The 23,432-nt window shown below is 40.9% G+C and overlaps 1 protein-coding gene across 2 annotated transcripts in view; it reads right to left on the bottom strand.

The window, feature by feature from the left end:
- Positions 1-4,697: 4,697 nt before the first annotated feature.
- ETFA (electron transfer flavoprotein subunit alpha) overlaps positions 4,698-23,432 on the bottom strand; it is a 79,948-nt gene continuing 61,213 nt past the window's right edge. Inside the window, exons 10-13 of one of the 2 annotated variants that reach the window (XR_002823787.1) lie at positions 16,974-17,039; positions 12,973-13,053; positions 10,375-10,629; positions 4,698-5,131 (exon numbers count right to left, since the gene is read on the bottom strand). Coding sequence is in view for 1 of the 2 variants with exons in the window: in XM_004374770.3 (XP_004374827.1) it covers positions 5,093-5,131; positions 12,973-13,053; positions 16,974-17,039 (186 nt within the window). In the remaining variant the exon portion in view is untranslated. The remainder of the gene's footprint in view (positions 5,132-10,374; positions 10,630-12,972; positions 13,054-16,973; positions 17,040-23,432) is intronic. The other variant, XM_004374770.3, reaches the window with a different exon arrangement.

Genomic DNA, 23,432 nt, shown 5'->3' with positions numbered 1-23,432 from the left:
AACGGATGCAACACTGGAAGCGCTCATTCATCTATTCCAAGAAATTTGGAAGACAGCTACCTGGCCAACCGACTGGAAGAGATCCATATTTGTGCCCATTCCAAAGAAAAGTGATCCAACAGAATGTGGGGATTATTGAACAATATCATTAATATCACACACAAGTAAAATTTTGCTGAAAATAATTTAAAAACTGTTGCAGCAGTACATCGACAGGGAACTGCCAGAAATTCAAGCGAGGTTCAGAAGAAGACATGGAATCAGGATATCATTGCTGATCTCAGATGGATCTTGGCTGAAAGCAGAGAATACCTGAAAGATGTTTACCTGTGTTTTATCGACTATGCAAAGACATTCGACTGTGTGGATCATAACAAATTATGGATAACATTGCGAAGAACGGGAATTCCAGAACACTTAATTGTGCTCATGAGGAACCTGAACATAGACCAAGAGGCAGTTGTTCAGACAGAACAAGGGGATACCGTGTGGTTTAACATCAGGAAAGATGTGCATCAGTGTTGTACCCTTTCACCATATTTATTCAGTCTGTATGCTGAGCAAATAAACCGAGAAACTGGACTATATGAAGAACGCAGCATCAGGATTGGAGGAAGGCTCATTAACAACCTCTGATATGCAGATGACATAACCTTGCTTGCTAAAGGTGAAGAGGATTTGAAGCACTTACTGATGAAGATCAAAGACTTCAGCCTTCAATATGGATTACACCTCAATATAAAGAAAACAAAAATCCTCACAACTGAACCAGTAATGGAGAAAATATTGAAGTTGTCAAGGATTTCATTTTACTTAGATCCACAATCAATGCCCGTGGAAGCAGCAATCAAGAATTCAAACGATGTATTGCTTTGGGCAAATCTGTTGCAACAGACCTCTTTAAAGTGTTAAAAAGCAAAGATGTCACTTTGAGGATTAAGGTGTGCCTGACCCAAGCCATGGTATTTTCAATAGCCTCATGTGCATGCGAAAGCAGGACAATGAAAAATAAGAATTGATTCCTTTGAAATATGGTATTGGTGAAGTATTTTGAATATACCACCAACTGCCAGAAGAACCAACAAATCTGTCTTGGAAGAAGTACAGCCAGAGTGTTCCTTAGAAGCGAGGATGGCAAGACTTTGTCTCATGTACTTTGGACATGTTATCAGGAGGGACCAGTCCCTGGAGAAGGACATCATGCTTGGTAAAGTAGAGGGTCAGTGAAAAAGAGGAAGACCCTCAACAAGATGGATACAGTGGCTGCAACAATGGGCTCAAGCATAGCAACGATTGTGAGGATGGCACAGGACCAGGCAGTGTTTCATTCTGTTGTACATAGGGTTTCTATGAGTTGGAATCGACTTGACAGCACCTAACAATTTGGGGGCAAAGCTTGCGAACCACTGACCTATGGGAAAAAAGGCCAAACTCCTCAGCCTGTCAGTTAGTGTCTTCTACAACCTGACCTGTTTCCACTTACTGCCTCAAGCATTCATTCAAGTGCTGATCTGTTTCCATTTGTGCCCCTCATGCTAAATTCAAAGCCTCTACCCTCTGAGGGGAGTCCCTGGGTGATTCAAATGGTTAACAGCTTTGGCTGATAACCAAAAGTTTGGAGGTTTGAGTGTACCCAGAGGCTCCTCAGAAGAAAGACCATTGAAAACTCTAGGGAGCTCAGTTCTACTCTGACTCACATGGGGTTGCCATGAGTCATAGTCAACTTGAAGCCAATTGTTTTACCCCAAGAAGTGACCACGAATGCCCCACAGAGGCAGCCCTCTCTGGGCCACTCAGTACATAGTTTGCTTTTATAATCACTTGTGTCTCCATTCATCTTTCCTAGCAGCTGCAAAATCCTTGAGGGCAGCGGTTGCCCCTTAAACAGCCTGTATTGTCAGAACCTGGCAGGATACTGTTTCCCTTGTTAAGACCACAAACTACTTTAGGGCAGTGGCTGGGCCAGACTTTTAGGTGTTTTCTTCAGAGTCCCACACAGCACAGCTGGTGAGCCAGTGAACCCAACAGGCGTGTTCCCTGTAGTATTGCTGAGAAAAGTATGGGACCAAAGGAAGAGGTGGACTCTGTCCCCACTCAACTGCTGACATGTGAGGCCAGGGCCCTCCTGGGCCTCAGTCCACGAAGTGCGGTCATAGTCTGCTTGACTTAGAGGGCCCCAGGGACCTGTTCAGCTCTGCCTTCACAGGGCTGTCTTTCTTTATACGCATTTCTGATCTCTCAGGGACTCTGTTCTGCCAGAGGGTAACCAGCCACCAGATCCTCAGGGGATTCTTTAGGTTAACTAAAGACCTGAAGAAACTAGGGTGAAAAGCAGGACACACACAAGAAAGCTACCCCGAACACTTTGCCCCCACATTGCTTTCAGTGCTACTACTCTGGGTCCTGAGGCCAGACACTGGGGCAGTATTAGGAACTAACAGCTTGTTTCCAATAAAAACATACAGACAAAAGGGGTACATCAGATTGCACCTTCCAGCATAGATAATAGCTTCATTTCAACAATTTGCCCCCACCTTATGCAACTGACTTCTTAAGGTAAATCCTACATGGGTACTCCGAGAGGGTTTTGAGTTGAGTAAGATTCTGTTGGAGAGACAAGTTCAGGAAACCATCTCTCCTCAACCATTGTCCCGCCCACATGGCAGGAAGCGCTTAGTGCCCTTACCTGAGGTTGCTGGGCAGTGAGTCCCCCTCTTCCTTGAACTGAGGTGAAGATCACGGACTCAAGCCACAGCTCTGGAGCCAGACTGCCTGGTTTCAAATCCTGCCTCTCATTTATAAGCTGTCTGAATTTGGGCAAGTTATGTGACTTCTTTGTGCCTCAATTTCCTCATCTGTAAAATGGGGATAATAATAGCATCTAACTCATGGGGTGGGAGTCCCTGGGTAGCACAAATGGTTAACTGGTCAGCTACTCAACGAAAGGTTGGCAATTTGAATCCACCCAGAGATGCCTCAGAAGGCCTGGTGATCTACTTCCGAAAGGTCACAGCCATTGAAAACCCTATGCACAGTTCTACTCTGACACACACACAGAATCAATGCAACAGGTTTTTGTTTTTTGTTTTTTTTTACCTTATGGGGTGTAGTGAGGACTGAAGGAATTTAATATGTGGTAAAGTGTTAGAACAGTGCCTGGCATATAATGAGTGCTATCTATACTTAATGCTATTATTATTATGTTAGCATGATGTGCGTCCCTGGAGAAATATGGGGCTGTCTGCACCTCTAGCTCCGTATGCCCTCAGGGTCTAGCAGAGATGGTGGTCCATAGTTATACCAAGTCAACATTACTTAAGTGAACAGTTGTTTGGGGCTGGGACAGGGCAGCCATGGCAGGAGGGAGCAAAAGGAAGAAAGACCAGCTAGTTCAACCCTGAGGTAAGGAGCCACACACCAGCTGGGATGCCCTCCTGAGGCAGCACACCCTCTACTGGGAGTGCCTCTGTAGCTGCCACCTTTGCCTTCTCCTGCCCCCAAAACAGTGTCCAAGAGATGAGAGGTAGGTAGCAAAGGCCCCGAACAAGGTGAGGCCCCTTGGGAAGAGCCTCAAAGACAGCAACAAGATACGGAAGTTTCACAAGGGTGATTCAAGCCATGGGGCTTTCGGCAAGTCGCTTTACCTCCTTCATCTCTGTGCCTCAGTATCCCTATCTGTACAAGGGGCTGGCCCAGACAGTTGAATGTCTCAACTCTGACGTTCTAGGATTCTAACAGTGTGGTAAAATGACACCACTTGCAAAGGAGCATCATTTTACTGCTCTCCTTTCACATTATTAAAAGAAGGTTGAAAAGCCACAGACACTTAACTTCTAAAAGTGTTTGACAAGTGATTGTGATGCAAACCAAAAAGTGATCAATTTCGTCAGCAGACGCAGAGGAAGGACCCCAGGCTGGCCACACCAAGGGACTGGCTGGTCCCCTCTGCTGCCGTCCCTCATTTATCACTGGTCACTTCCCATCCCTTCCCTGTCATTTTCCTTGTCCTGGTCACTACTCCAATTGTGCAGATCTGCTCCATCGTGGAAGTTCTCTTCATCCTCCCTTCTGACTCCTGGCCTTTCTATGAGCCCAGACACCTGCCCATGCCTTCCCACAGGCCTGGCCGAGCCTCAGCAGCCTCTGTTCTTGGGCCTGCACCACCCCAGCCTGCAGTCCCTGTGACACCTGGACCTCGGCCGTGCCCTACAGAGTGTGCGTGCCAGAGTAACCACAGCGTGCACTGACTCACATGCCTGGCTGCCTTTCCAAGGGAGCCCAAAGGGAGACGAGGAATAGATCAGGAGGGCAAGAGGACAGCCAAAGCATTCACTGAGTGGGATTTTACACATTTATAACATATCAAACTCTCTGTTTGCAAAGAGGCCATACTGTCCCAAAACATGCACTCCATCCCCACACCTTCTCCTTTACAGACACAAATTCTTACAAACTGACAAAACCTTAAAATTGAATGGAAAATTAAATTTCACTTTAGGTAACTAAATGAATTCCGCAGGTTCAGGTTCAAATCAGGTCTGCTTCTGTCACATTAGCCATGGCTTTCTGAAAACTGGAGTAGGTTTAAAATAATATCCACGCTTTGTGGCCATGCTTTTTACCTCTGAATTTGCTGATCCAGTTCCATTCTTTTCTGAGATAGGCCATTCCACAATTAGATTAGGTTGATTAGGCTGGCGGGAACATTCATCTTTACAATTTCTCCTACAACATAGAGCCCTCCATGAACAAGACAGGCAAAAAGAATAATTTTTACTCCTGTTCTTTAATTTTTTCTCTTTAAGAAGATAGGCATATTTCTGGTGATAGTTTTAAAGCGGTGGAAAGGCTTTATTATATATTTTATTACAGAATTAGAAAATTTCAAAAAATAATTGTTTGGAACCAAAAATAATTAAAAAGAAATATAACAGTCCCATAAAAAAGCATTCTGGTATGTCTTAGATTTTTTTCCCCCGAATTATGAGAATTTAGCTCTCCAAGTTCTCCAATACGTGTTAGAATATCCATGAATTTCCATGATTCCAGCTGAATACTTTGACAGTTTTCCTTCTTAAGACATGGTCATTATTCATTTTTTCTTCAATAGCTCAGTCATTTCAGGAACTACCTGCAAATTAAAAAAAAAAAAAAAAAAGTAATTAACCAACTTGAGCCTTCACTGTGATCATGGTCATAACCCCTTAACAAGTACCAAACCAAAAACCTCACCCCTTGCCGTCAAGTCGATTCCGACTCATAGTGACCACGTAGGACAGAGCAAAACAGCCCCGTAGGGATTCCAAGGAACGGCCGGTGGATTCCAACTGTCGACCTTTTGGTTAGCAGCCAAGCTCTTAACCACTGCGCCGCCAGGGCTCCTTAACGAGTACACAGAGGCCAAAACACAATGCAAAGTCACTGCTGAAGCACAAAGTGTCCCTCTACTCTGCTACGGAACTCCCGCTCTCCTGCAGTCTCTCCTCCCACCCATGGGGAGACTGCAAACGTTCTGAGGGAAAGACCACCCTGGACAGAGGGCTGGCAGAGCCAAGAGCCCACTCACTGCCTCTGAGGCTGTTCTGACACAACCACAAACCTTAGGAAGGCACCAGAGAAAACAGGAAGTCTAATTTTTCTTGTCTGTGTTGAGAGTAACACGTATTTTTTATCTTCATGTTTTCCCCAGCATTCCCTCCCTTACTTCATTCCTGCCTTTTCTCCAAAGTCCACACCAAAGTCTTTAACTTAAGACATGACTCCTGTCAACCTCCTCTAACACTTCTTCTCTCATTGATTATTCATTTGTTCGTTCATTCATTAGTTTCACAAACATTTTGGTTGCTTCCTCAGTATGTGTTACTATCACATAAACATAAAAATGAGCTGCATGCTGAACACTCAAAATCATCGCCCTTTATTAAAATCAAGGTCTTCAGTGCTAATGCAGTGGCTGGTCAGTGGGCACAGTAAGAAACCACAGAGAGGGGAAACTGACCGAGTTGGCCCCAATTTTAAAAAGGATTCATTACTATCTTGGCCGTTGAGCGTCTGCAACCAGAGCTTCCAGTATGGAGCTGCTTTTTGACTGCAGGGGGATGTCACACAGGGCCCACCTGAAAACTAGCCCGGCCACTTGTGTAAAATATCAATTACCCAGTCTTTCAAGGGGCTCGGCTGCCCTAGCTCAGAGAGATCCCAGCTGAACTTGCCACTGTTGAGTACAGCCTCTCAATTATTTAAGAGAGCTACATTTCCATTAGGTGGAAATAATGTGTTCGTACAAAATTTATTAAGGAAATTGTTGACATGTTGTTTCTTCCGAATGTCACTTTGTCTCCAGCTTATTAAAAGGCCCATGTTTACCACGGAGCCAGCAGGCATTAGCTCAGGGGCAGCAGTAAGTGCTGCCACCACTTCCGCAGCTTTCCTCAGTGGAGAGACCATGAGCTCATGGCAGCCACAAGGACCACATGCTAAATGAGCCTCACGTGGGACCTGTGTGGCTCAGGAAAAACAGGCTAGAGCCCAACTTCTTTCTCTAGGAAGTCCAACATTAATTTGGTTTAGAACGTACAATTTTTTTAAAATAATTATTTATACTATTGTTGTTGTTGAGAATAGTCACAGCAAAACATACACCACTTTAACAGTTTCTACATGTAAAATTCAGTGACATTGATTACATTCTCGGAGTTGTGCAACCATTCTCACCCGCCTTTTCTGAGTTGTTCCTCCCTCACTAAGATAAACTCACCTCCCCCTAAGGTTCCTGTCTAATCTTTGGAGTTGCTGTTGTCAATTTGATCCCATATAGACAGTTCTTAAAAGAGCATAATGCTCAAGGCAGACTTCAGGCGATATTTTTGGTCTAAGGTTTAAAAATAATTTCAGGGCAGTAGTTTCAGGAGCTCATCCAGCCTCCATGGCTCCAGAAAGTCCAGAATTTGAAATTCTGTTCTGCATTTTCCCCTTTTGATCAGGATTCTTCTATAGACTCTTTGATCAAAATTAAAACATACAATTTTTCAAAGTCCTTACAGAATGTCCCCCCTGCCGCACTACCAAAAAAAAAAAAAGAAAAAAAAAAAGTTTAAGGGGCTCTCTCCATCAACTATATCCTTTTCACTAGACCAACCTCGGACTTTCCCAGCACCCCACACAATGCCGTATTAGGGAGAAGGGAGAAGACAACACCAACTCAGGTTCACAGAGTATCTGACGGCCTTGGCATACTGAAAGATCCACGTTTCTACTCTATTTTAGCTATAACAGAGAGCAGAGGTAGCTCCCTATTCAGTAAGACCAAAGGAGAGTGAATGTAAGTTTAAAAACAGACACACTGTGATTATGAATCACAATACAGTTATAACTATGTTTCACTCATTTACTTAGTACTTCCTCAGAGTTAACTACATGGGAGACAGCGATGTTCAAGCCTGATTCCCACCCACAGAGTTCCCAGCCCTAATTGTGGAGCAGAGACACAGGCCTACGAATCAGCCAATCAAAAACCTGTTCATCTTACACATTGGGTAGGAGAAGAATAGTATTAAATGCTCCAAATTCAGAAGTTCTAAGGAAGGAGGGTTAAGCGTGGATTAGGAAAATCCAGATCATCAACATGGAAAAGAAAAGGATTCTGGATAAAAAATGAGGAGGCAGAGATATACAATGCAGGTTACAGAGATAGTAATGAGATTAGGACTCTAGACAATAGCTGTGTTGGGGAGAGGTGAAAAAGAGGGTTTAAAAAGTTAGGTGGTAAAAACACTCAACAATCTAAGAATAGAAGAGAAAGAACTTCCTCAATCTGATAAAAGGCGTCTATGCAAAACTCACAGCTAACGTAACAACATACTTAATGGCGAAGCAATGAATATTGCCCCCCTAAGATCAGAAACAAGGATGTCAACTCACACCACTTCTATTCAACACTGTACTGGAGATTTTAGTTAGGGCAATTAGGAAAGAAAAACGTATAAAAGGCATCCAGGTTGGAAAAGAAGTAAAACTATCTCTATTCACAGATGAGATGGTTTTGCATATAGCAAATCCTAAGGAATACACACACACACACACACACACACACACACACACAATTAGAACTAATAAACAAATTCAGTAAGGTTGCAGGATACAAGATCAATATAAAAATTCAATTGTATTACTATATACTACCAATGAACAATCCAAAAATGAAATTAAGAACACAATTCCATTTATAATACCATCCAAAAGAAGTCCGAGATTTGTACACTGAAAACTACAAGAGATCACTGAAAGAAATTAAATAAGAGCTAAATAAATGGAAAGACAGTACATGTTCATGGGCTGGAAGAGATTAGTTGGACCCTTACACCTCACACCACATACAAAAATTAACTCAAAATGGATCATAGACCTAAATGTAAGAGATAAAACTATGAAACTCTTAGAAGAAAAAATAGGAGTAAGCTTTTGTGGCCTTGTATTAGGTAATGGTTTCTTAGATATGACACCTAAATCATCACAAGCAACAAAAGAAAAAATAGATAAATTAGGCTTCATCAAAATTAAAAACTTTTCTGCTCCAAAGGACACTACCAAGAAAATGAAATGACAACCCACAAAATGAAAGAAAATATTTGCAGATCATATACCTGATAAGGAACATGTATCCAGAATATATAAAGAACTCTTACAACAACAATAAAAAGACATAACTCAGTTGAAAAATGGGCAAATGATTGGAATAGACATTTCCCTAAAGAAGATATAAATGGTCAATAAGCATATGAAAAGATGTTCAACATCATTAGCCATTAGGGAAATGTAAATTAAAACCACAATGAAATACCACTTCATCCCCACTAGGATGGCTATAATCAAAAAGACAGACAATAACAAGTGTTGGAGAGGACGTGGAGAAATTGAAGCCCTCATATATTGTTGGTGGGAATGTAAAATGGTACAGCCACTTTGGAAAACAATCTGGCAGTTCTACAAAATGCTAAACACAGAGTTACCATGTGACCCAGCAATTACACTCCTATTTCTAAACCCAAGAGATTTGAAAACATATGTTCACACAAAAATTGGGATGTGAATTTTCATAGCAGCATTAAATAATCCAATGCCCATCAACTGATAAATGAATAAATAATGATATGCATACAATGGAATATTAGTCTACAATAAAAAGGAATGAAGTACTGATATGGGCTACAATGCTAAGTGAAAGAAGATAGTTATAAAACACCACGTGTTGTATGATTCTATTTATATGAAATGTCCAGAGGAGGCAAATCTAGAGACAGAAAGCAGGTTAGTGTTTGCCAGGGGCAGAGGGGAGAAGGGAATGGGGAGTGATGGCTAATAGGTATGGTTTTTGGCGTGATGAAAATGTTCTAGAATTAGACAGTGATGTTTGCACGACTCTCTGAACATTCTTAAAACACTGAATCGCACATTTTAAAAGAATGAATTTTATGGTATGTAAATTATATCTCAGTAAAGTTATTTAAAAAAAAAACAAAAACAGACAAGTGGTGCCCTATCGCTCTAACTCCGGTTACCATTTATTGAGCACCCACTATGCACCTGGAAGGAAAGAAATACAGACAAACAGGTAGGCTAATATTTATCACTAACTGTACTAGGTATAGTATAATCTCATTAATCTTCATTACAACCTTGTAAGGTAGGTAGTATAATATTTGTATTACTTATGAATAATGTTCTCAGATTAAATGCTGATGTTCAGAGATTAAATAACCAAGATAATTTAACTAGTATGTAGCTAAGGCAGAATTTGAACTAAAGCTCTTAATCACTGCACTTATTTGCTACATGGAGCCCTGGTGGCACAGTGGTTAAGAGCTTGGCTGCTAACCAAAAGGTCGACAGTTCGAATTCACCAGCCACTCCTTGGAAACCCTAGGGGGCAGGTCTACTCTGTCCTATAGGGTTGCTATGAGTCGGAATTGACTCGATGGCAATGGGTTTGGTTTTTTTTGGTTTATTTGTTACATAAAGAAAAAAACTAAAAAATTTTTTCTAACTAGCTCATATGATTGTTGAAAGGTGAAGTGAAACAATAAACATTACAGAGTAAAATGCCTATATATTTTCACTCCAGACATGATTAAATGTGGTGAGTAAAATATCCCCTACAGAATTATTAGTCTATAACTATATATACTTGTAATGTGATACAGATTACAATTTAAAATTTTTACACAAAAAATTTAGTGTAAAAAAAGTCCTTTTTGTACAGCTATTATTTGACTTATATTTCCTTTATTTAAGATTTTAATTCAAAACAGATAATGCTAATTAATTCTCATTCATAATTTGTCACAAATATAATTGTATTTTAAAATGTTGTTATACCTTCAAGCATTGGATTTTAAAAGAGAGGGGCGGCCCCAGTGAGAAGCATACTCATTAAATCATCCAGTCCGTCTGCATTGTTGTAACATTCATCTTTTACGAGTTGCCGTTGGGTCAATTCCAACTCAAGGCGACTCCGTGTGTGTCAGAGTAACAGCTCCCTAGTTCCGATTTCAGCTGAGAAAATGGTTTGATGGGTATTGTCTAGTTTCCTAGAGTCCGTCAAAAGGTGTGGTTCTTTTTACTGCACTTCATCTAAGGGATGAGAGTAGTGATGAACGACATGGCTGCTATCTTACGAGCTAGAAAGGCAGAGTGATGAGAGAATAGTTGTGCCAATAACCTGCTGAGTAATTTCCCTCGATCACATTTCTCTGGGACACAGACAACTTACAAAGAATGTACGTGGTTTGTTGTTTGTTACTCATGTAGTAAGAAATGGGAAGCTACACCACCACCAGTATTTTAAATAAAATTTTCACAATTTTTTATTAGTTTTTTCCCAAACTGCATTTAATTAACTTTTTTTCCCGCTGTATTAATCAAAGACATATATAATTTCTAAGCAGCATGAGACAGTCACTGCCTTCATTTACTTCTAGCTAAAAGCAAAGAAACGTGATGTCATAGTCCAAATGGTCTCTCTACAGTCTACGGTCTCTCAACAGCGGGGTCTTAAAACACCAAAACTAGCTTGAGAACCTCAGGTTGGAAATCAGCTGGCTGGATGAGTTCTGAGGTCCCTTTCCACTTCTGCTCTCTTAGGACTCCTACCAAGATACCTCTTTAAGTACACACACACTCGCACGCGCGCACACACCCAAACCTGGGAGCTGCCCTTACAGCAGGAGGCACCATGTGTGTTGTGAGACACCATCCCATCAGTAATTACTACAGAGATGCTCCTCCCCCAAGGCAGGTGGTCCACTGGACACACATTACAAGTTTCCAATTGTTCACTGCTCTATCATTTTATTTGTAAGCCCCGCCATGAGCTGGAAATACACAGTACACAAAGCAATGTAGACAAACACCCTGTAAAATAAACAAAATTACTTATAAATTATTAATATATTCTCTTGAGGGAGAAGAGACAACTACAGTAGATGCCTGTGTACAAACATGTCAACATGGTACACTGTTGCCACTGAGCAAGTATTTAATTTCACTTTTAGATAAAAAGAATCTTTACCCCTCTATCCTAACCTCACTGGAACTAAATGCTTGCTACTTGAACACAGTTAACCTTGTATAGAGATACAAAAATTTCTCTTTTTCACACCAGCTTCCCCTTGCACTGGGACATCTTAGTAGCCAAACGATTGCCATTACTGTTTGTTCTTATATACTTGGGTCAGGGAACAGGAGCACCTGACCTACCTGAACCCCAAATTTCAGATATAGGATCTCAAGTTCACTGAAAGAGGCAATATTCTTCCCAAGGCAAGACCTAGCCTCCTAAAGGGAAAGACGTTCTACGCTGACCCAGGGCACCAGCCCCACCCTAGTCCCTACAAGCAGGCTGGGCCATTACTGAGCAGCTGGAGGTTCTCCTTCCACCCTTCTCTGAGCATGAACACAGCCTTCGGAGTGCAGATGTGCTCTCAAAGTACAGCTCACAAGTTCATCCGGATCAGGTATGTACAGTGCTGGTGAAGTCACAGTAATGGGCCAATCCTCTTGCTGAGGGGACCATCCTGGCTCTGTTCTCAGGCTGTAGTCTCTCCACTGAGGCCCGCAGGCCCTTGTAGTGGTTCTATGTGAGGAGGATCCTCACTCCAGCAAACCCACTGCTCCCCGGACTAGATAGTTTTCGAGTGTCAATTCTTGTATGAGTGATTTCTCCACAAGGTAATCGAGAAGCTTATAGGCAGGCCCGGTGGGGGGAGGGGGGAGCGGGGAAGAGGCCAAGCCATGTATGAACTGTGACCTTTAAATGGGGCCAAATACATATAAGGTGCTCATCAATATCTCTAATCAAATAAACCATTTCTCCCATGGAGAAATACAAGGGCAGTGGCAGGACAGAAAGAACACCTAAAAAGTGGAGAGTTTAAGAAGTGGGAAATAAGTGCTCTCTCCTACACTCATCATGTTGGGAAGTCCTTAAACTCTCAAACACAGCAAGCAAGCATACTTGTTGAATCAAATAAGCTGGACTCAAGACCCCACTCTTCCCCTGAGAAGCTACAGCATCCTTGGCAGATTCCTGAATGAGGGGGTTTGATGTGAATTTCATTAAGGTACCCGCCAAATACAATTCTAGGTTGTAATTAATTGAGTCACTTCACACTGTATACTAACAGAGCGCAGGAGTTGCCAAGAGCCATATGGATCTTTCAAAGGCAATTTGGATTCTTGCTTAAGGGGAAAGTTAGAATGCTCTATAAACAGCGTGTATCTATTAGGGTAACTTCACTTTAAGTAGGTCAAAATTGTGTACATATATTAATAGTATATATACATACACAGGCAGACACAGACACATACACACACATACACACAATGATTTACTATAATAGCTTCATTCCTGACCAACTCTGAGTGGTTCTTCGATGATGATCTAGGTAACAGCCATCTCTTTCAAGGCCAGCTTACCTTAAATAAATCTGCAACTATTCCATAATCTGCCACTTGGAAAATTGGAGCTTCTGGGTCTTTGTTAATGGCTACAATGGTCTATGAAATAAAAAATACATTAATTAAAAGAGTTAGCCTTTATCAAGAAATCATACCACATAGATTAATGGTTCTATTTTAACTCTCCTTACAACAAATGATACTCTTAAAAATACCTACCAAGTAAGATTCATTTGGTGTATGTGTGCCAATACTGTAAATTTATTAGAAATTTCTGGGTTGGAACATAACAAAATTATCTCCCACCCCTACCCCCAGCTCATCTCAGTATTGAAAAGGTTTTAAAATCATTATTTTTTTTACTGTGGTAAAATATATATAACATAAAATTTTCCATTTTAACCATTTTTAAGTATACAATTCAGTGGTATTAATTATATTCACAATGTTGTGCAACCATCACTATTGATTTCCAAAACCTTTTCATTACCACAAACTCTCTGCCCATTAAGCAATAACTTCCTACCCTCCCTTCCTCCAGCCCACGTAACTTCTAATTTACTTTGTCTCTATGTATTTGCCTATTCTAGATATTTACTATAACCACAACAATAACAACAAAAAACCCAAACCCGCTGCCTTCGAGTTGATTCTGACTCACAGTGACCCTATACGACAGAGTAGAACCGCCCCATAAGGCTTTCAAGCAGCAGCTGGTGGATTCCAACTGTCGACCTTTGGGTTAGCAGCTGAGTTATTAACTACTAATATTTGCTGTTTTGTGTCTGGCTTATTTCACTTAGCATAATGTTTTCAAGGTTCATGCAAGTCACAGCATGTTTCAGAACTTCATTCCCTTTTATGGTTGAATAACAGTCCATTGTGTGTATATACTATATTTTGTTTATCCATTTGTTGATGGACATTTGGGTTATTTCCACTTTTTGGCTATTATGACTAATGCTGCAATTCTGGTACACAACCATCTGTTTCAGTCCCTGCTTTCAATTCTTTTGGGTATATACCTATGAGTGGAATTGCTGGGTCATATGGTAATTCTATGTTTAATTTTTTTTAGGAACTGCCAAACTTTTTTCTAAAATCATTATTTTTTCTAAAAGTTCTTCTTTGACTTATGAAAAAATATGTTTGATTTTAGATAAAAATGTAACAAATCCACCCCAATTCACAACCTTTGTACCTCAAACTATTTCTGTCTCCATATATTCCATATCACTTATTGTTTTAAAATTATTATCCTTTGTCTGTTCTAAGAATATATAAGCTATTCTAAGAATACACTATCCTTTGTCTGTTCTGAGAATATATATATAAGCTATCAAGTCAGCCTGTTAGTAAAGGAGAACTTTAAAATGAAAGATTTTAAGTCCTTATGTATGCAGCAAACGTATGTAATAAAACAAGCAAAAAGTTTCTCTTCTCTCCTATAATTTTTTTTAATGTTAAAGATATAACAACAGCTTATTAACAGAATAAGGAGAAATAATCACTCAAAAAGGTGCTGTGTTCACCAATCATTCTTTTATTAACATCGGACTTATTTATATATTACAAATAGTTTGGCATTCCCCAGAGATGCTTCTCACAAAATTTCAATTAAAGTAAAATTAGAGAAATATCTAGAAGTAAAATTAAGTTTCTACCTGCCTGTTACTGTATCTCATGAAAATAGCTGAAACATGTTTGGAAACTATTTTGGAAATATTCTGACTTAAAATATAGGCCACACGACATATGTGTACTTTTCTCGCAGGGGCAGAATATTCCAGAATATCTGAGAATGGAGCACAGTGAATAACTGTCAATCCAGAGAAACATGCCATATGTATAACACACCATGAATAGAGACAGTAAACAATGGCCTCAAACAGGAGCCTCAAATGCAGTCATAAGAACAAATGTTTTGAATCACAGGCACTGATTTGCACTGAGGTGGTTCTCTTCTGGGAATGTGCAGCCTGCTTCACAGCTCCTATCAGAGATTTATTTAATTAATGATGGTTAATGATTCTCCTGGAGGCCACCTAGTCAAACACCTGACAGTATAATCATCTGAAAGCATTTTCATTTCACTATATAAAAGTTAATTTTAAAGAAACAGTGCATAACTGTGGGGCAAAGAACCACTAAGGTATTTGTTTTTCAGATTACTAAAATAATATTCCTGATTATAAACTGTAAATAATCACAATCAAGTCTTGCTTGTACCCTAGAGCTCTCCTAATTATCTCATTATGGCTCATGTTCTTCCTCTTTATATTTTTAAACCCATGGATTGTATCCAACCATATTAATATGTATATAGTTCAAAAAGTGCTTTCATTTACATTGACGCATTTGATACAACAATCCAGTCTTGCATTCTTTCCACTATACCACAATGTTAACTAAAATTGCAGCTTGTAAGCAATGCAACTATCAGACTTCAAGCAATTACTCTATAGCCCATTTTACAGCTTAACCAAAAAAACCAAACCCGTTGCCACAGAGTCGATTCCAACTCATAGCAACCCTATAGGAAAGAGTAGAACTGTCCCACAGAGTTTCCAAGGAGCATCTGGTGGATTCAAACTGTCAACCATTCGGTTATCAGCCATAGCTCTTAACCACTATGCCACCAGGGTTTCCAAAATTACAGTTGGAGATTATTCCGTGTCCCACATAAAACAGCGAGGGCAGGGGCAATGTCTTTTTCATGTAAGCATCCTGAGCATCTAATACAAGGACCATGCTTAATAAAGAGGATGGAGGAACAAAGTCTTGGCTCAAGCTTATTCTAATGGATTATCCCCCAACACTGGTCTCCTTACTTAAACTGTTCCCTATTTGCTTTAACACATACTATCTAGTCCTTCCCTCCCCCAATCTATCTCTGTTGGCATGGGATAAAATTTTTCACCAGGATCTTCTTGGCAGGTAGAAGCTTCTATTTCAGAGAAGCAGAATTCTAGATATGTTTTAACTGGTTCTGCTAAAAATATATTTTAAGGCTGCTGGTACTGGAGGTTCTTTTTTTTTTTTTACTTTAATGCAGCAATAACATTTTCCCCTTTGGCATTGCTGTTTTCATAGCTCAGTAAAGAAACCTGCCATCCAACTGTGAAATCTGACTGGTTTTGGGCCAGTTCATTTAGAGGCTACAAGGAGGTAGTGCATGCATTTCTTCAAGTTAGAAGTTAAACCTGTTAAAAGTTTTATTACCTTTCATATCAAGCTTCCACCTGAATGGATAAATGCAGCAGTGTCAGAGGCATCTCTGACTTCATGAAGGACTAAGTTCATAATTCAAACTGTACACTGTTATGCATGAATTAATGTGTCATATTCAGTAATATATATTCAGAGTCATTACACCGGACTTCCAGATATAGCCCAAGTAGCACGTTAAAATCAAGTGTTTCCTCCTATCCACTGTATTTTTGACAATTACCGAGATATTAAGATGTCTTGATGTTCCAACCCAAAATGTACCGGTCATGCTTTGGTAACAACCCAAGAAGAATGATCCTTCTTCTTGGATCATTGAGGGTGGGAGTGTCAGGGGACCAGGGTGAAGCAGACAGAGAGATCATCAGGGAGAAGGACCTCATAAACCAGTTAGATGGTCAGAACCTCATCAAAGTTGTTTATGGCCCACATCTTTTACCCACAGACTGTCAGAGCTGAAAGGGACCTTAGAGATCATGACTGAACACCCACATCAGGCAGCTGAAGAAACTGAGGTGCAGACAGAACATGCCATGCAGTTAGCTAGAGGTGAAGCTGGGATTCAGGGTCAGGCCTCCTTCCCTGACACAGCACCACCTCTCCGACTGACGGTAGGTACGTTCTCAGGCAGTGAACAGTGGCCTCTATTTCTTTCAGTTCCCAGATCTGTGTTAAGGTCAGTGGTCCAACTACACTGTGTAACTACATGGAAAACACATAGTGAAACTCAAATTTTTTAAAATGAAAACTTTTCCGCTTAACCCTCATTATTGTTGTGTATAGTTAGTTACCTTGCTGTCTTTCATCCCAGCTAAATGTTGGATGGCTCCGGATATTCCTACGGCAATATAAAGTTCCTGAAAAAAAAGATACCATATCATTAATGTGTATTTATATAATACTTTCCAAAGCTATCAGCAATTCAAGTCTTAAACAAAAGATATTTTAAATTTAGAAAACAAAAGAGAAGCAATATGCATTATTTAAATATACTTTTCTGGTTCCCTGATCATCCCAACACACAGTCCTGTTTTTCCTCTGAATTCACTGCCACCTAATGCTAATAAATATGTAGATGAGACTACTGAGTATTTACTATGTGCCAGCCACTGTGCTAAGCACTTCCCAATCTCACAATTGTCTGTGAGGTAGTACTTTTTGTCTGTGCCCTCATTTGGATATCACTCCCCAACTTATACATGCTATATACACCCATTCACAACAGACACACTGCGTATTAACAGAGAAACACACATACTCATATATATTAAAATATATTTTGACTTAGTTGTTTGCGTTCTTACAAAATGACATTTATTAAAATGGCAATTATGATTAGGGTATATTTATTAAAATTCATATGAAAATATATATATAAACCAGTGTCAAGAGGTCCTAAAGACACACACACACACACACACACACACACACACACACACTCTAAATAAATAACAAACTTTTCCAAGGCATGGGCTAAACCTCTCCATTTCCAGAACCTAACAAAAAGCTCCCCTGGGCCCCTGACACACACTGCAGTTTCTAAGCAAATGTTGGTGATGATATTTAGACTTCTTCCTTCCCCTACTCCCCAAAATCAAAATGTGAAGGAAATGACGACTGACTGCTGTTCTCCATCCCCTTATCTAAAATTTTTAAAGTATCCATGTTTGAAAATGAAAACTCGCTATCTTCACGGAAAACTGATTTAATAAGGACTTAATTAAAAGAGCTTAGCCACTCCCTTCTGTCTACTAGGTAAAATTAAAGCTTCAATTAAAAAGCTTTACCCACACATAAATTGAATTAATAAGCCCTGGCTTGGGTAGGGGGTGCGCTTACCATGTAGCCAGATTGACACTTTGGTTTTTTCACAACTGACAGTGAAGTGTCTCCTTAATATGAACAACACACGGAAGGCACGGAAGGTGGCCGTGTCACGCTCAGTTTTATTACAGGGAAGATACTTCAAAGCCAATGGCAGTGTCAGGCAGCCCCACGTTGTCTTCTGCACTGCTCCTGAGCTAATTTAAAAACTGCTCATTTCAAAACAAGAGCATTTCACCTAGGATCTGGGAATAATGTCATTGCCACCTAATGCTATGATTTTACACAGCACCTAAGTGTGTGTTGCCACAAACAATTTCCCTCTTGGGCCTCAGTTTCCCCAACTGAGGAGGTGCAGCCCCGGGACTGGTGTTTTCTAAAAAAGTTCCCCAGGATATGCTCATGTGCAGCCAGACTTGAGAACCACCGGACTAGATGACCCCCCAGCTCTTCTGCAGCTTGAATCCTATAACTCTATCCAGCATACTGGGGGTGTATCTCTAGAAGGTTAACTTCCATAAAGGTACAAAGTGTCCAACTGCTTCCACCAGAGCAACAAGATACCACTGTGTACCCTGGCGAAAGAAAATAATCTAGTCTCCAAAGCAGTTAACTATCTAAAAATGAGCAGGGCTTGTTTTCAGATTCAACGTACTCTGTATTTATCATCAAAAGCCAAGTATCACTAACAGCAATCTGGCTTTAGAGAGACTGTGTCTTAGGGTGAGGAAGGTATACTGCAGAAAGTAAAATGTTCAGTGGCTCCATCTTGAACATAACCAGTGTGTCAGTTATGACCATACACAGTTGGACAACACAATAGGGCCATGTCATCATACTGTCTCCTCAGACATAGACACTCACATGAGTGATAAAAAGGCTTATTTTCTTTGAAAAAGTTCTGCTATTTTCTATCTCAGATTTACAGGTAACTTCAATTGATCATTTTAAAGTCATTTCAGTTTATTATGACTAGCATTTCTTTCATTAAGGGATGTTCACTAAATTGTTAATCAAGCTATAATTATTAAATCTCATATTCATCTGGGGAAACCAGCACACACACAAAAAAATCTCATATTCAGGAAAATGAGAAATATTTAAGTCAGATCAACAAGTTCTAATGTAAAGATTTTTAAAGCAAGTTATTATACAGACAGACAGAAATTGTCTCACTAACCACTCTTGTAGGTATATTCTCCAGGCAAGTATTGGAAAGGATCAATAGTTTCATAAATGAGTCCTTCTGACATATATGTCTACATTAAAATTCAACAAGTCTTAAAAGCCTCTCCATTTGCATCATAAAATGCTAATAACAATATTGATTCACTCTGGCAGTAAACATCTACATAAACATAATATAAATGAAATTTTACTTTAAACCTCCCTCAGAAACGAATCTTGTGGACTCTAACCATAAATGCCACTAATAATAGATTCTGGGCCAAAGCAAACCAAATGCAGGCTCTAGGGCCATCCCTTCCTTTGTGGCCAGCATAAACAGTCTGAATGGGTCCACATGGCCAACGGGACCTTATTTTACTGTCTTCCAAACATGGTTCTCTGAATTAATATAAAAGTATTGAAACAAAAGTTCAGACTGAGTCCAGGGATTTTGGCTACAGTTCTGAGCCTCTGATAGCTCACTCAGGCAGGAAGAGAGGCTTTTCTTCTTTTTTAAAAAACATGTACAGGCAATTAGACTAATCTCCTAGGATGCTTCCTCATGGCTCAGAAAGCATTTTTGTATTTCAATAATAATAATTAGTATGTAGAAAACTCCCTACAGATGCTAATTTATGGAGCACTTCAGACACTGCTTCACAACATAACAAGGCAATCCCTGCCCTGAGGCGCTTTCCTTCTAAATCGGATAGTAAGTAAGATAATTTGGAGAGAAAATGAGAAACAATGTTGGAGGGGAGAACAGTAATTAAGGATTCAAAAAGCAGTCGGATTAAAGAAAGGAACAGGCACAGAAGGAAGGCGGGGTAGTCCTCGTAGCCTTAGCAGAGGGAGGGGATCTAGAAGAGTGAGAGAACAGATCAAGCCACATAGTCGGTAGCAGTTAAGTAGAGGTGGGAAGAGGACCAGAGGTTGTTCTGAAATATAGAGAAGGGACAGCACTTAACAGAAACAAGAACTGGTCAAAGGAAGCGCAAATTCCTTTTTCCTTTGCCAAAACCGAAGAAGACTGTAGCTATAGATTCACAGGAACCCCAGTGGCACAGTGGTTAAGTGCTCGGCTACTAACTGAAAGGTCAGCAGTTCGAACCCACCAGCTGCTCCACAGGAGAAAGATGCAGCAGTCTGCTGCCATAAAGATTACAGCCTTGGAAACCCTATGGGGCAGCTCTCACAGGGTAGCTATGAGTCGGAATCGATTCAGTGGGCTGGGATAGAAATAGCAATAGGGCTTGGAAACTGCAGCATCCTACACGGTTTAACGGAAGTTTGTCGGAGGTGAGACATACCCCGGTATCACAAACAGTTAAGTGCTAGGCTGCTAACCAAAAGGTCAGCAGTTAGAATCCACCCACAGCCACCTTGGAAGAAAGGTCTGGCAATCTACTTCTGAAAAGCCAGTCACTGGAAACCCTATACATGTGAGCAGACACATGGGGCAACGATGAGTTGGAATCAACTTGAAAACAACTGGTTTGTTTTTTGCCAGAGGAGTATATTGCTGTGGTTTAGATCCTAGGTGCTATAGTGAGAAACCGTTTTAATTCTCCTGGAACCCAGATTTCTGGGTCCATGGAGTGGGGTGACCCACCCAGGCATTTGCCCTTAGGTGTCCTTTTGAACCTTGAGCATCGAAACTGGTTTTCTAAAAGTTAGCTTTGAGTCAAACAATGATCTAGATAAACTAGTAAGACCGTTTTGCCTCAGGCATTGCGTTCTTTTGAAGAATTCTGTCAGTTTCAGGGAACAGAGGCTCCAAAGGTCAGACTGGGAGCTATGTTTTAGGGTAAACCACTGACTATTTTCATTGTTCTTCAAGACAAGGCTGTATGAAATTCTTCCTGACCACAAATTGTTTATCAGTTCTGTTCCTGCCCTTTTTCATGGAAATGCTGATAAGGTGTGCTATTAGCATTTTAGATGTCCTTCTCATCTTCGGAACATTTTTGACTCTCTAGTCGAAATGTTACCTGATTTGCAAATCGTATATTAAATAAACATCAATTTCTATTATTGACTTCATATGATTTTTTTTTTCTTTCTTTTTTTAACAGCAGTCTGACTGCCTAAATACAAAGTCACTTACAGGTTGTTGTAAACACTGCCACCTGATAGATGTGTGACCCCGGACCAGTTTAACTCTCTATGCCTCAGTTCGCTCCTCTGAAAAACTAGGTTTATAAGAATTCCATTTCACTGAGTTACTGTGAGGCTTCAGTCCTTAGCACGGTATGTGGTTTTCCAAGACGCACTGGTGTGCCTTCATGAGTTGAGGTTTGCTGAAATATTGATTCCCTCAACTCACAGCGTGGCCAAGTGGGCTCCTGGGGTGGTCTCAGGGCTACATGTACAGCTGAGAAGGCTGTACACTGAACAATGTGGGGGTGGGGAGCACCGTTCATCTCATAGTCATTATAGATCTGTATTTTTATTACAGTAATTTTCCAACAGATGGCAGTAAAGTATCTTCAGAAAGGGACACTAATTTTATAATTTCTACAAGAGTCATATAGAATAATATAAGTAAGTACTTGGTAGCTAGAACTCCTTGTGATATAAACACTAGTACTTTCTAAACGTACCATGATAGCAAAAAGGTTGAGCAGCACAGGTTAACTACGATTTTACTGTTGTTGAGGTTGTTGTACCTTCCAGGTAATATAAAGATGTCTAATGCTTTGTCCTGTCCTCAAGAAGCTCAAAGTCTACTAACACACATGCGATGCGATGGAGCACTTTTATATGGCTTTTCTTGCCATGGTCTTATAACTCCCACCAAATGATTGGGTGGGACTATGCAAATAAGGTGTTTGTGGCCCACCAAGGGGATTAGACAGTTTGATAATAATGCAAATAAGGTGCATGGCACCCTTGTAGAGATGGTGCCATGCAAATAAGGTGTATGGAACCCTAATAAGGAGATTGGTCGGTTTTGCCATCCTGCTAGGCTTAAAATGAGCCATCCCAGAGGCAGAAAGCAGAAAGGGGGTACCTTACTACCACCAAGAAAGAAGAGCTAGGAGCAGAGTGCATCCTTTGGACCCAGGATCCCTGTGCTGAGAACCTCCTAGACCCAGCAGACAGAGAGAGAGCTGTAACACTGGAGACGGTGCAAGATGGCGAGAAGCACTGGCAGGGACACAGCAGCAGCAGAGGCAGCAGAACCAGTAGACTGGCAGGAGACAGCATAGTGGGCTTTCCAGACCATGGAGCGAGAAAGCTAAGTGCCTTCGGGCAGGAGGCTTGCTGGCAGAGTGGGGTGCCTCTGGGTACTTATTGGCAGAGCTAGGCTTGTCAACCCACAGAGCCAGAGAGCTGAGCACCTTTGGGCCGCAGCTTATTGGCAGAGTGGGGTACCTCTGGGCACTTACTGGTGGAGCAAAAGAGCTCTGTAACACTTGCCCGAGCAGGGCTGAGGCCAGGCCAAGGGGCTGAGAGGCCAAGGGGTCGAGTGACTGAGGTCCAGAGAGAGGCCTGCCTGCAGGTACTGCTGAGAAGAGGTTGTCCTGATTGAAAAACTGATCCTGAATTGTAACCTGTTACTTCCCTAATAAACTCCATAACTGTGAGTATGGTCTATGAGTTCTGTGTGGCCACTGCAATGAATTATTGAAGCTAGTGGAGAAGTAGAGAGTGCTGTGGGAGGGACGGCTGATGTCAGAACTGGTAAAGAGGTTGGAAGGTGGAAGTATGTCTGACCTCCATTTCATAGGAATCAGCTTTGGGCTGATACTGATGGTGATTCTCTGTGCTCCCCCTCCTGAAGTTAGAGGAGGTCAGACGATGCTGTGCTGCCGTTTTTACAACAGGTTAGGCAAAATCATAAGAATCTGAAATCCAATAATAGGAGAAAGTCAAATAAGCATGATAGAACTCTGATTTCTCATGCAACTCCTCACATCCTGTACCTGCCACTGAGAAGTGGAAAGGCTTTTCGGAGCAGGAAGCAGATCAGGGAAGATAACTCCTGTGTTGCCATCCTTACCCTCTGCCACTTCTGCAGTCTATCCCATCTGTTCCTGTTCCCTTAGTCCCTTCAGACAAAATGAGCTTTTAAAGCAGGTTTCACGGGTTCTAGCTTTATGAAAAAACTGTATGTCTGAGAAGCAGGAAGATGATTAGTATGAAATCTTAAAACTTTCACAGATATCAAACCAACCTGTGGAGTGGTCAGAGTATTCTCTGTGGATGATCTGGGTTTTGGCTGCTTTCTTCAGCAAGAAAGCATGTACCAACAT

The sequence above is a fragment of the Trichechus manatus genome, unplaced genomic scaffold, assembly GCF_000243295.1.
Source record: "Trichechus manatus latirostris isolate Lorelei unplaced genomic scaffold, TriManLat1.0 scaffold00030, whole genome shotgun sequence".
Lineage (NCBI taxonomy): Eukaryota > Metazoa > Chordata > Mammalia > Sirenia > Trichechidae > Trichechus > Trichechus manatus.
Note: the sequence above shows the minus strand (reverse complement) of the source record. Positions and strands in the feature narration are given on the sequence as shown.